Source organism: Myotis yumanensis, unplaced genomic scaffold, assembly GCF_028538775.1.
Source record: "Myotis yumanensis isolate MYYU_CA2020_CCGP unplaced genomic scaffold, mMyoYum1.0.hap1 SCAF_2, whole genome shotgun sequence".
NCBI classification, from domain to species: domain Eukaryota; kingdom Metazoa; phylum Chordata; class Mammalia; order Chiroptera; family Vespertilionidae; genus Myotis; species Myotis yumanensis.
In genome coordinates, this window is record NW_027223753.1 from 57,220,067 (window position 1) to 57,234,081 (window position 14,015).

General features: G+C 38.2%; 1 protein-coding gene across 7 annotated transcripts in view; it reads left to right on the forward strand.

Annotated features, from left to right (window-relative positions):
* Positions 1–14,015, forward strand: part of MIGA1 (mitoguardin 1) — an 82,496-nt gene that overhangs the window by 54,214 nt on the left and 14,267 nt on the right. For all 7 annotated transcript variants that reach the window (XM_070405417.1, XM_070405416.1, XM_070405419.1 and 4 more), the window contains 4 exons: positions 10,518–10,636; positions 10,899–10,971; positions 11,659–11,745; positions 12,869–12,967. In XM_070405417.1, the coding sequence (XP_070261518.1) occupies positions 10,518–10,636; positions 10,899–10,971; positions 11,659–11,745; positions 12,869–12,967 (378 nt within the window). The remainder of the gene's footprint in view (positions 1–10,517; positions 10,637–10,898; positions 10,972–11,658; positions 11,746–12,868; positions 12,968–14,015) is intronic.

Here is a 14,015-nt window from a genome sequence, read left to right on the forward strand (position 1 = left end):
TCCCTTTTCCTCAAATCTTCACCAACATTTGTTATCTCTTATCTTTTTTATAATGGCCATTCTGAGTAGTATCTCTTTGTGGTTTTGATTTACATCTCATTGATGATTAGTGATGCTGAGCAACCCTTCATGCACTTATTTGGCCATTTGTATCTTCTCTGGAAAAATGTTTATTCAGGTTCTCTGTCCTTTTTTTAAAAATCCTCATGGGAGACCGGCTGGTGTGGCTCAATGGTTGAGTGTTGACCTATGAAGCAGGATGTCACGGTTCAATTCGTAGTTAGGGCACATATTGGAGTTGTGGGCTCAATCCCCAATGGGGGGTGTGCAGGAGGCAGCCGATTGATGATGCTCTCTCATCATTGATGTTTCTATCTCTTCCTCCCTCTCCCTTTCTCTCTGAAATCAATAAAAATATATTCTTAAAATCCTCATGGGAGTATGTGTTTTTATGTATTTTAGAGAGAGAGGAAAGGGGAGAGAGAGAGAAATGTCAATGTGAGAGAAAAACATTGATCAGTTGCCTCTCGTTCACACCCCAACTGGGGATTGAACCGCAGCCTAGGTATGTGACTTGACCAGGAATTGAACCTGCAATCCGTTGGTGTACAGGACAATGCTCCAACCAATTGAGCCACCTGGCCAGGACTCTCTGTCCATTTTTAAAATTAGATTGAGTTTCTTTGTCTTTGCTATTCAGTTGTATGAGATCCTTATATATTAACCCCTTATCAGATAGATGGTTTGCAAATATTTTCCTTCATTTCGTAAGTTGCCTTCTCTTTTTGTTGTTTCTTTTGCTGTGCAGAAGCTTTTTACTTTGATACAGTCTCACTTGTTTATTTTTGCTTTTGTTATGTGTGCTTTTGTGGTCAGATCCAAACAATTATTATCAAGGAGATTTTTTTTTTTTTTTTTTTTTTTTGCCAGTGTCAATGAGTTTTTCCCCTATGTTTCTTTTAGGAGTTTTTTGGTTTCAGGTCTTATGTTTAATCTTTACTCCATTTTGAGTTAATATTTGTTGAGTGATGTATGATAGGGATTCATTTTAATTCTTCTGCATGTGGTTCTCCAATTCTGCCACCACAGCGAAGAGGTTATTCTTTCCCTATTAGTATTCTGGCTCCCTTGTCTGATATTGATCGACTTTATTACAAGGGTTTATTTCTGTGGCTCTCGAGTCTGTTCCATTGGTCTCTGTGTCTATTTTTATGCCAGTAGACTACTGTATGGTTACTGTAGCTTTGTAATACAGTTTAAAATCAGGAAGTGTGATGTCTCAAGTTTTGTTTTGTCTTGGGATTGCTTTGCCTCTTTGGGGGCTTCTGTGGCTCCATATAAATTTTAGGATTGGTTTTTTTTTCGGTTTCTGTGAAAAAATGCCATTGGAATTTTGATAGGAATTACAATGAATTTATAGATGGCTTTAGGTAATTGGATATTTTGACAATATTAATTATTCTGATCCATGAATATGTGATATCCTTCCATTTATTTGTCTTTTTCAGTTTCTTCATCTTAACAGTTTTCAGTGTACAGATTTTTCACCTCCTTACTTATATTTATTACTAAGTATTTTTTGGAAGCTATTATCAATGGAATTATTTTCTTAATTTCTCTTTCTGATTATTGTTAGTGTGTAGAAATACAACTGATTTTTGTATATTGATTTTGTATCCTGCAACTTTACTGAATTTATTTATTAGTTCTAATGGTTTTGGTGGAATCTTTAGGATTTTCTTTGTATAAGATCATATCATGTGCTGAGAATTTTACTTCTTTCTTTTGAATTTGAATGCTTTTTTGTTTTTCTTACCTAATACCTCTGGCTAAGACTCCCATTACTGTGAATAGGAGTGGTGAAAGTGAGCACCCTGGTCTTGTTCCTGTTGTTAGAAGAAAAGCTTTCAACCTTTCACCACTGAGTATGTTAGCTGTGGGCTAGTCATATATGCCTTTTATCATATTGAGGTACATTCCTTCGATGCCTAAAATGTTAAGAGTTTTTATCATAAAAGGATGTATTTTGTCAAATGCTTTTTATTTTTATGTTCTGTAGATGCTTAACTCCTTAATGGTTTATAGGAAGAATAATTGCATTTTTCCCCCCTAGGAAGAACAATATACCTAATTGCTCTAAAGTTTCTTTATAATGTACAACTTAAAAAAATATTTGACAAGTGTTCATTGTACTTTGAATTTATTGTAAGTCACAAAAGGTTTGATACATATTTTTAAAAACCCTTAAGGAAAACAAAATGCATGAATACCACAAGAAGGACTTGATGTCTGAGAAACATCCAAGGAATGCTTCTAGGGTATAAATATATGATCTCAGAATGTGATCCAAGATAAATTCTTTACTAAGAAATGTTTGTCAAATTATTTTTAATTGCATTTACTATATGCCAAGCCCTTAAATTAGGAAAAACTATTTTAATGAAGAAAGTTAGTAAGAAAATAATATCAGAACTGCTTGGGAAGTTAAAGTTTGTGATCATTTGGAAGCTTTATTCAGAATTACCAGAAAGAATTCTTGCCTCTTTAGATTAAAAGAAGTCCTGGCATAGGCTTTTCTCTAAGCCTGGTCAGTCATTCGTGAAAGTGATTAACAGGATTTTCCTATATAAGCTTTGCCAAACATTGGTTTGGAACTACAGCCTTTTTTCTCTGAAAAGTCTATTTTTAAAATAATAGTTTAATTGAGATATAATTCTAATACTATAAAACTTACTCTTTTAAAGTATGTAATTCAGTGGTTTTTAGTATATTCACAGAGTTGTACAACTAGTACCACTTTCTAATTCTATAATATTTTTATCACTTTAAAAAGAAACTCTATTAGTAATTACTCCCTTTTCTCATCTAACACTTCCCTTCCCCCACCCAGCTCTTGGCAACTACTCTAATCCACCTTCTGTCTCCATAAATTTGCCTATTCTGGACAATTCATATAAATAGACTTATACAATATGTGATCTCTTGTATTTGACATTATTTCACTTAGCATGTTTTCATATTCTGAAAAGTCTTTTCAATGTTAGGATACCACTTAAGTACTCTCCTAACTCAACCATCTGTTAAAGAGATTGTCATTTAATAGGTAGAAACTAATATTACAGAGAGAGCAATTTTTAGCTTTAGATTTCATTTTTCTTAGAATTACCCCTCCTTAAGGTATGTATGTGTTAACACATACATAAATTGTAGGGGGCTCTTTTTTTGAATGCTGCTCTTTAAAGAGAAAATTTTATTTCTTACTAGAGGCCCGGTGCACGAAATTTCATGCACTGGAGGGGTCCCTCAGCCCGACCTGTGCCCTCTCGCAGTCCGGGACCCCTTGGGGGATGTTTGCCTGCCGGCTTAGGCCCATTTCGCCATGGGGATCAGTGGATTCAGCTGCCACCCTATATAATAAAACCCTAATATGCAAATCGACCAAATGGCAGAACGACCGGTCACTATGACATGCACTGACCACCAGGGGGCAGATGCTCAGTGCAGGAGTTGCCCCCTGGTGGTCAGTGTGCTTCCACAGGGCGAGCGCTGCTCAGCCAGAAGCTGGGCTCATGGCTGGCGAGTGCAGCAGTGATGATGGGAGCCTCTCCCACCTCCGCTGCAGGTGGGTGGTAAGGAGCAAGGGGTCCCGGACTGTGAGAGCCCTGGACTGCGAGAGGGATGTCCAGCAGTCAGACATCCCCCAAGGGGTCCCGGACTGCGAGAGGACGCAGGCCGGGTTGAGGGACCTCCCCCTCCACCCCCACCCCCCTGCACGAATTTCATGCATTGGGCCTCTAGTATAGGATAATTCAAATATGTCTACTAATGAAAGCTTTTGCTACCCCCCTTTGACTTGCTAGCACTTTATACCAATCCAAAATGATACACTAACAATAATACACAACGGGACAAGGATAAACATTTAGAATAATCATAATCTGAAAAGAGAGGGTTATATCTGCAATTGCAAATTTCTGTTTCTTGAATTATCTTACTTCCTCTGGAGTCAGTTTTGTCTGTTTATCTTGGGCTTTCATTCTTGTGCTGACAGTTGTTGTTTTTTCTTTCAACTTTGAAAGTGTACTTGGTGACTGGATTGATTTTCTTAGGTAGATTGTGTGGGTTTGCAGTGTTTTTTGTTTGTTTTTCCCACAAAAAGGTGAACATGAGAGCAAATGGGGCTCATTTACTTCTTTGAGGTGTGTTAATTGGCAGGCTTTTCTTTAGGATTAATGTTCTGGAAATAGCCTAGCAGGCAGGGTGCACCTGGATACAGAATGCAGAGGGCCTTATTGTGGGCGGGGCCATCACTCACCCTAGCCAGTTTACTCTCTCCAGGCAGCTTTAATAATTTTTGGTTGAATTTTTTTTTTACTACAAGCTGCCTTCCTATTCAGGGATGGAGGGGAAGGGCCAGGGAGTAGAATGAGATGTGGGACTACTATAGACTTTTGTCTAATCTCCCATTTTCAGTCCCTCTTCTTCAATCCTGCTCTCACACCTGCCAACTTCAGGCCTGGTGCTGTTTAAGACTGCTGCTTAGCAAATGTCTACCCTCAACAAATATATTTCCTCCTGAATTTATTCTAGATTGTAGCTTCCTCATCTATTTCATCTGTCCACACACTTGGATTTGCTTTCCAGCTTGGGAAAATTTGTGTGTCATTTTGTTACTCTTAGTATGGTTTCCACTATTAGTTATTTGTTGCTGTTTAATAAATTACCCAAAATGTAGTGTCTTAAAACAATAATTAAATTCAGGTGTGGGCTTGGGGCTGGTGCTGAGGCTGAGGGGCCTGCCCTTGGCCTCATGGGTGCGTTCTTGAGAGTGAGACCCTGGGCCCTAATTTGGAGATTGTCAGGCAGAGGTACATGTCTTTGTCTTAATCTAGATTAGATTAAATCCTGAGGCCTCCACACTTGGGGTTAGTGGAGGCACAAGTGTTTTAGGAGGTACCTTCTTAAAATTTAAGGTTAGTGGGCTGGTTTTCTGGATCTTGGGCCTTACAGTTAGTCCCGTGAGAACTGAGTCCTAAGGGCTAATCCAGGGAGCCTGTTGTTTAGGTATTTAATTCTGAAGTCGCATATATAAGATAAGGAGGACTTTTAGACTGAACGTGCCTATCCAAAGCAGCCCACCATTTTTCTTTTCTTTTCTTTTTTTAAAATATATTTTTATTGATTTCAGAGAGGAAGGGAAAGGGAAGGAACGATTGATTGGCTGCCTCCTTCATGCCCCCTACTGGGGATGGATCCTGCAACTCAGGCATGTGCCTTGACTTGGAATTGAACTGTGACCTCCTGGTTCATAGGTTGAGCCACACTGGCTGGGTAGCCCATCTGAAGTATGTTGGCTGGGATACAGTCATCTGAAGGCTTAACTGAGGCTGGAGAATCTGTTCCCAACATAGCTCACTTACATGAATGGCATGTTGGTGCTACCTAAGGCAGAAAACCTAACTTGCTCACCACGTGGACTTTTCTGTAGGACTGCTTGAGTATTTTCACAACATGGCAGGCACCTCGCTTCCCCCAGAGGAAGGGATCCAAAACAGAGCGAGATGGGAGCAGTGACTATTGTGATCTCACCTTAGAAATCACACACTCTCATTCCTACAATATCCTATTGGTTACACATGTTAGTCCTGTTCAGCATGGAATGAGACATTACTGGGAAGAGAGAATCATTGATGGCCACTTTGGAGTTATTGTTATTTTCTTTTTTATTTCTTTTCTATTAGTGAGATATGGTATATAGTTATCCTACTTTCTTTCTTTTTTTTTTTTTTAAATATATTTCTTTATTGGTTTCAGAGAGGAAGGGAGAAGGAGAGAGATAGATAGAAACATCAATGATGAGAGAGAATCATTGATTGGTTGCCTCCTGCACGCACCCCACTGGAGATTGAGCCTGCAACCCAGGCATGTGCCCTTGGCCGGAATCGAACCTGGGACCCTTTAGTCCGCAGGCTGACGCTCTATCCACTGAGCCAAGCCGGCTAGGGCAGCTTTCTTTAACTGTACTAGTAAGTTCTATTTGTAATTTTAGGTGGTTGATCTTAAAGGAAAACGTAAACATGTAAGAAATAGTCCATATTAAAATGGAACTTAGCCCATTTCATGACCCATACTAGTTTTGAGACTTTCGACATTTCTTTCATGTTTGTTCAGAGGCTTTTAAAAATATAAAGGCTTTAAAACATATTACCTTACATTCGGCACAATTATTGCTTGCTAAGGAAGATGAGGGTCAGCCCCTCTTGCACCTCATGGAGGGCAAGGGAGAAGTAATTTAGAGTGTTTGAAATCTTGAGCGAATTCCAAAACATTGTTTGTACTTGTTGGTACATCTTTGGGTTTTATCTGTTTTTATTGCTGCTGTTGTTGTTATTGACTTGTTTGATTCCTTACATGGACATTTTATGATACTTATGAACTATGGGAGATAACTAATAAAGTGGGATAGTGCTTTGATGGAAACCAACATAGTATTACTTTTCTGTTTAAAAATTTTTAAATAAGTTCTTGAAATGTACACTTTTGAGGGAAGAATGACTTGGAAATAAAGGACATTTCAAAAGTTTCAGCTAGAAAAAAAAGAACCCCTTTTCATGGTAAATTGCCCATTTAAACCATGTTACAGACTCTGCTTCAGAAGACACATCTCAGCTCTAGTAAAATGTTAATCTTTTTCGGAAGCCTTTCAAAAAGTTTTTGGAAATTTTGTAAAAAAAATCCTTCCTAGAAACTATATTCTAAAATGAGAATTTAAGCCATTGTTTTAGATTTGCTTTTTGCTGTAAAAAACTCAAGATTCATTATTTAAATACATGTTTCTGAGTTACTGTCTCTTAGGAAGAGTTGATGATAATGTTATCCAGTGTCAATCTTCAATATGATGTATTTTCACAGCTGCAAGCCTATTTTAAGAGACCTAGTTAAATGATCACCTCAGCCAAACCAACAAATAAGCAAGGTAGACCAATAAATCAAGACTTGACTCTGGAATCTTGTTGGATTTGTTCACTTCTTATTAGTATGAATTATTTTATGTGGAGAGTTTAATTGGAGCTCCAGTTTCCTCAGAATTTTTTCCTACTGGTAGGTGTACATAGCTTCTATTTGTTTTGACAGTGGTTCAAAACTTTAAACTATTTAATACCTAAAAAATTTTCATTAGAAGTTATTTTTTTAAACCCGTTTGGTTTTGTGGGTTTTTTTTTTTTAACCTCAAACACTTTCCAGTAGCATAATATATTTTCCTTAAACTATGAGGGGAAATACTACTTAAAAGCAGAAAATATATGATGTCAGATATTATCTCCATTTACCTTTTTTTCCCTTTTGCTTCTGGTCTAATAGTCATATTTATACTATCTTAAATATTGTTGATGCTTAAACTTTTTCTTCCTTGGCTTTCTGGATAGAGCTGATAGGAGAGTACAGTTTGATATTTAAGAGTATAGCCTTGGCCGGTGTAGCTCAGTTGGTTGGGCATCGTTCCGTGCACCGAGGTTGCAGATTTGATTCCCGGTTAGAGCTTGATCCCCAGTAGTGGGGGGTGCAGAGGTAGCCAGTCGATGTTTCACTCTTACATTGATGTTCCTTTCTCTCTCCCTCTCGCTCTAAAAATCAATACAAAATCTTAAAAAAAAAGGAGTATAAGCTCTGGTATAAATGCCTGGGCTTAATTTAACTTCTGTTTAGTTGTGGGACTTGGGGCATGTGCCTCTAATCTAACCTCTGTTTCTTTATCTGTAAAACGTTGATGATAAAAGTATCTACTTTATGAGTTATTGGAAAGAGTAAATGAGATAATCAGGTCAGGCATTTAGCACAGCGATGTGTGAATATGAATTACAGCATGGAGAAATACTGCTAGAGTAGTAGAGTAAACACCTGTACACATCTCCAAAAAAGCATAAAAACATTAGCAAAACTTTTCAAAATAATAATTTTTAGAACTCTGAAAATTAATGAAATACTTGTTAAAGATTCAAGGAGCATTGTTCAAGAAAAATGGCTGAATCTCCTTAAGAATAGTGAACTTTGTGGATACTTAACTTGCTTTATTGCCATCTCTTTCTTCACAGTTAGTCTTAAAAACCAACAGTCTCACAACTATGGTAACTTTGAAAGCAGAGGCTCAGCAGCCACTGGAAGAAGCTTAGTAGCCTTGAAGCTTCTCAAAAGCCCCATCCCTAGAGAATTGTCACTATTTGACTTGCAGAGCTCCATTCTCAAGACTTGTCTTTTATTTGACCTAACTTAGAGCTTGCTCTGTACAAAGAGTTCTGTCCCTTGGGCCTTTGTTGAAAACAATTAGTGATAATTGTTTAACATTGCAGCTGACTGAGCTGGTGATACCAGCTAGGGCTAACAAGAGGCTGACCAAAACGCTTAAAAGAAAACATTGGGCCATGAGATGTTTATAGGGGTTTTTGAAAAGCTCCGGGATATTTCTGGGAATCTAGAAAGCCACAAACATGGCAGGGCTATGCATGTGTGCAGGAAAAAGCTTAGAATTTCCTAACCTCTCATCTTTGGTTGACCTTGATGTTCTTTTTTTTTTTAATTAAAAAAATTAAATTACAGGTGATGTGCAGTATTATATTAGTCTTAGATGTACAACATCATGATTAGACATTTGTATAACTTACAAAATGATCACCCGATAAATCTAGTACCCATCTAACACCATACATAGTTATTACAGTATCACTGACTATACTAGGGGCCCAGTGCATGAAATCGTGCACCTTGAAAGAACCGTGGGCTGTGAGGCTGTGGTGGGCACAGGGGTTGGTCTCGGCCCATCCTCCGCGTCCATGCCTGGTCCCTCCCGCCACAGCCCCAGGTCCCCTGCTGCCGGCAGCCTTGCTCCCAAAGCCGCAGCTCCCATGCACTGATGGCGCCGGCTCCGCTCACACCCGCTGATGGTGTGGAGCAATTGGGACCAGCGCCAGCAACGGGTGCAAGTGGGGCCACTGCTGTCAGTGGGCGCGAGCAGCGGCACTGCCCTGATCACCCCTCAGGAGCAGGAGGAGGTGGAGAAGGCCTGAGGGGTGATCTGGGCCGGCAGCTGCTGCTCGCACCCGCTGATGGCGCCGAGCAATCAGGACCGGTGCCAGGCGTTGGCAGCATGTGCAAGCAGCAGCTCCGGCGTCGGCAGCAGGTGCTTGCACCAGGCGGGACCGCAGCACCTGGGAGCAAAGAATTTTCAGTAACCACCAGAGGCTTGCCCTGATGACAATGACAGGTGCCTCCCGCCTTGGTCTGGCACCTCAGTTCACCTGCTCCACCATCCCACCGTGGCCAACACCCATCATGTTCCACGCTCTGCTGCCTGCTGCCGACACCCACCATGTTCTGCACGCACCCCCTGGTGGTCAGTGCATGTCATAGCGACTGGCTGTTCAGTTGTTCCATTGTTCAGTCTATTTGCATATTGGCCTTTTATTATATAGGATTCCTTATGCTGTACTTTACATCCCCATGACTATTTTGTAACTACCACTTTGTACTTCTAAATCCCTTCACCTTTTCCTCCCATTGCCCAATCCCTCCTCCCATCTGACAACTGTCAAAATGTTCTCTGTATTTATGATTCTGTTTCTGCTCTGCTTGTTGTGTTTTGTTTGTTTTATAGATTCCACATGTAAGTGAAATTGTCTGGCATTTGTCTTTCTCTGTCTGACTTATTTCAATCAACACAATACCCTCTAGATCCATCCATGTTATTGCAGATGGCCAGATTTCATCATTTTTATGGCTGAGTCCTGTTCAATTGTATATATGCACCGCTTCTTTATCCACTCATGTATTGATGAACACTTAGATTGCTTTCATATTTTGGCTATTGTAAATAATGCTGTAATGAATATATGGGTGCATATGTCTTTTCAAATTAGTGCTTTGGGTTTCTTCAGTTAAATAGCCAGAAGTGAAATTGCTGGGTCCTTCTTTGTCTCTTTACATTCTTTATTTTAAAGTCTGTTTTGTCTGCTATAAGTATTGCTGTCACAGCTTTTTTGTTTGTTTCCATTTTTCTGAAATATCTTTTTCTATTCTTTTGCTTTCAGTCTGTTTGTCTTTCGATCTAAAGTGAGTTTCTTGTAGACATCCTATGTAAGGGTCTTGTTTTGTTATCTATTCAGCCACCATATGTCTTTTGATTAGAGCATTTCATCTGTTTGCATTTAAAGTAATTGTTAATAGATATGTACTTATTATCATTTTGTTATTAATATTTTTTACCTTTTTAAAATCTTCTTAAAGAAGACTCTTTAACATTTCTTGTAATACTGATTTGGAGGTGATGAACTCCTCTAGTTTTATCTTGTCTGGGAAGCTCTTTATCTTTATCATTCTAAATGATAGCTTTAAAATCTTACTGAATAGTTTTTATGGCTTAATCAAATTGAGTATATTTTGATGTTAGTGAGATCTGGTTTTCTATTGTTCATAATATTTTTCCTATATCATTGCAGTCTGTTCTAACCCACTGTAATGCTTAGCTTGCAGAACACAGAGAAGTCCGGCATTCTTACAGTCTGGAGTCTCTTTGCCACTGCCCTTTTTATGAAGAAGCCATGCATTTAGTTGAAGAAGGAAAAATTTACTCAAGAGTGCTGAGGTACGACTTCAGTTTTGCTTATGCTTATGAAAAATATTAAGGTACTATTGCTATGTTTGTATGATATTTATTTAAAATGTTAATGAGAATAGGGGAAAGTATATTTTTAGGCTCAAAAGTTTTTTTTTACATATTTTGTCAGTATTGAAAAGACATGTGTTTCATGTTAAGTTCCTGAGGTTAAGCCTTGTTTGAGTCCAAATTTGTAGTAGCCTTGATCTTGAATGCAGTGTAACAGTTGTCTCCCCTGTTTATTACATAGAACTGAAATGCTGGAGTGCCTGGGAGACAGTGATTTTCTTGCCAAACTTCACTGTATACGACAGGCTTTTCAGGTATTATTTTTAAACATTAAGTGACTTTACCCAGCCACTCACCCCACCCTCATGCTATAGAGTCCAGCCGCATATAAACAGGACAGCTCTTTGCTCTTGTTATTGTTATTCCTGATGGCAAATATAAAGTCCACCAAGTTTATGTTTCCTGCCTCCTGTTTCCCTTCATTTGGCTTCATTTGTCATTGTCCTCTCCCATGGCTTCCCAGGTCCACCCCACTTTGTCAAAACAGGATATTTTGATGCTGCAGATGTGTACAAATAGCTGCCTAAAATAAAAATCCTACTTTTTAAAATTACCAATTATTATGTGTTCTAGATCATTTTTTATTTGAATCATTTGTAAAATTATTGGTTTCCTAAAATGAAATAATGTTGTTAAACAACAAAATTATCTTTATTTTCTTATGTCTTGGGGCTATGTATCATTTATTTTGGACTTTATAATATTAAATTGAACAGAATTTAAATTCAGATTTATTTCCCTTTAATCTTTTTTATTATAGGTTTCAAGAACTCATTTTATTTTAATAAATTAGAGCTTTCTCTGTGGTCTGAAATAGTGCCACATACAATGCATTAACTGCATTAGGGTTATTTGTGCTTAGATGTGCTATACAGTCAAGTGTCCATTCAAATTCATTACAGGTCTCTTTTTTCTTTGTGTGGGGGATGGATTTTTTTCAGGTTATTCTTTCAGAAACAGCCAATAGGATATTCCTTGCTGAGAGTGGAAGGAAAATTTTATCAGCGTTAATTGTGAAAGCACGAAAGGTAACTTGTTTTGTTGGCAAGTTATTTTCATAGTTGTTTCTGTTGGACTGATGATTACAATGCATTTAATTTTTAATAGAAAAAACAGTTTTTGTAGATAGTTGCAAAGATTCACATAAAATAAATAACTCAAAGAGCATAGCTTTCTGCTTGTGCTGAATTGTTTTCTATGTATAAAGCCCACTCTTTTTTGATCCAGTTGTTTCTCATAAATTATTCCCAATTTGCCATAAGATCTATGAATGTCATGGTGAGCATCATCATTAGATCTGCTAACAATCACCACTATTATTTTGAATACCTCTTCTCTTAGCTCCCTTAATTCTGTTCACTAAGAAGGTTCCAGGAAATAATATAGATCTCAGAAATCTGAAAATGCAAATTGAGCTGCCTCTTCCTCTCACTCATCTTCATGGGACTGGATGAGTCAGAACCAATGAAAAGAACTTCATTAAAACTATAAGGAACCACTCTTCTGTATGCAAGGTGTGTCCAGATGATGAAGAAAACCAAAATAAACAGGCTTTCCTTGAACCGTTTGAATACCCGGCTTTTAGACCCAATCTGTTTGAACCTCAATCCCATCATTTGAAAAATAAAATTGTATTTATGTTACCCTATTTCAGAGGATTCTTATGATGATTAAATAAATGATAATTGGGAACGCAAACTTTTTACAAAGTGTAAAATAAATGAAAGATGATATTAACTACTTGCAATTCCCACTGTTAATTTTATGGTGCTTTCTTGGCCTTCCCATGGCAGATAAGTGGTTTGAACTAGAGTTCCTGCTATAAGAGTAGAAGTGCCTCAAAAGCATTAGATGGTATCTTCTATGACCAAGTTTTCACCTTAAGGACTGACCTAAATAAGCGTACATGTTTGAGTATTAGGCACTTTGCTTATGACATTTTACAAATGTTCTCAGTTTTGGCTTCTTCAAAATGGGGCAACAAAATATTAAACCAAATGAATATGGTATACCTTGAAAATTTATTTTAACTCAGTAACTTAATCTAATGAAGATCTAGCAAAAATTGACTTTAGAGTAACCCATGTGCTTTGCAGGCTTGACCCTTGTTATGAGGTTGAGTTTAGGATTAAAGTGTGTTTTCTTCTGCAGAATCCAAAGAAGTTTGAAGATGTTTTTGATGAAATGATCTATTTTTTAGAACAGACTGATCACTGGGATAGTACTGAAATGGAACTTGCTGCTAAAGGAGTAAGTTCAAATTTTTTTTATATTTATTCCCCTTGGTTATTTACATATAATATTTACATAATTTGAGGCCACTGTTTTGTTTTTTTTGTCCTTGTTAAATGATAGTAAAACCAATTGTGTCGTAGTAGTAATGGCAGAGACATAAACAATAGCAACCACAGGCTTTATACATGGGGCAACAATTGAAAAGTATTGTTTTTTTTAAAGCCTTTCTCTTCCCTTCCTCCTTCCCTTCCTCCTTCCCTTCCTTCTTCGCTTCCTTCTGAAAGTCAGGAGCAGGCCCTAGCAGGGCAGTAGTGCTGAGAGGGTTTCAGATGGGCCACTCACTGGGACCAGGGTTTTGGCTACATATACAGGATCAAACAAACAATATATTGAGAATAATTGGAGCCAGGCTACTTACTGTGGGAGAAGGGAGGTATAAAAAGCTAGGGCTAGACTTGGAGCTAATAGGGTGAATTCATAGTTTATAATAGATATAGATAGATATAGAAATAAATATAAAGGCTTGCATATATATAAACATATGTACTTCCCAGCTCTGTTCACTGAGAGGGTTTGGGAGCAGCTACACCTTAAAAGAAAGGACTCGTCAAGGGCACACAGATCTTGGCTTCTAAGTTCTACTCTCAACTGCAGGGAATTCTGGAAAAATGCTGATCTCAGCACTGGGATAGGGAAAGTACATGATGAGCCTGGAGCATTTTGTTGTAATGGGAGCTTAAAGAATGAGTTTGCAAGGGGTAAAAGGCTTTCTAGGCAGAGAACACAGTAGGTATAGAGACACAGAGGCATAATCTTTCCTTCTCCAGTGTTCCCTCGCTGGGTGAAAGAATTGGCATCCATTCAGTTGTGCAGGCCAGAGACCTGGGACTCCTCCTTCACACCTCCTTCAGAGACCTGGTCCTCACATACTTTATCGTATTCCTCTCTTGCTTTTTGTCAGTTTCAACTTCTAAATATCTTTCAGTTTCTTCAAATTTTCTCTATTCTTGCCAGCCCCGCTGTAGTCTGAGTAACTACAGGCTTTCCTGGGCTACCTCAGTCT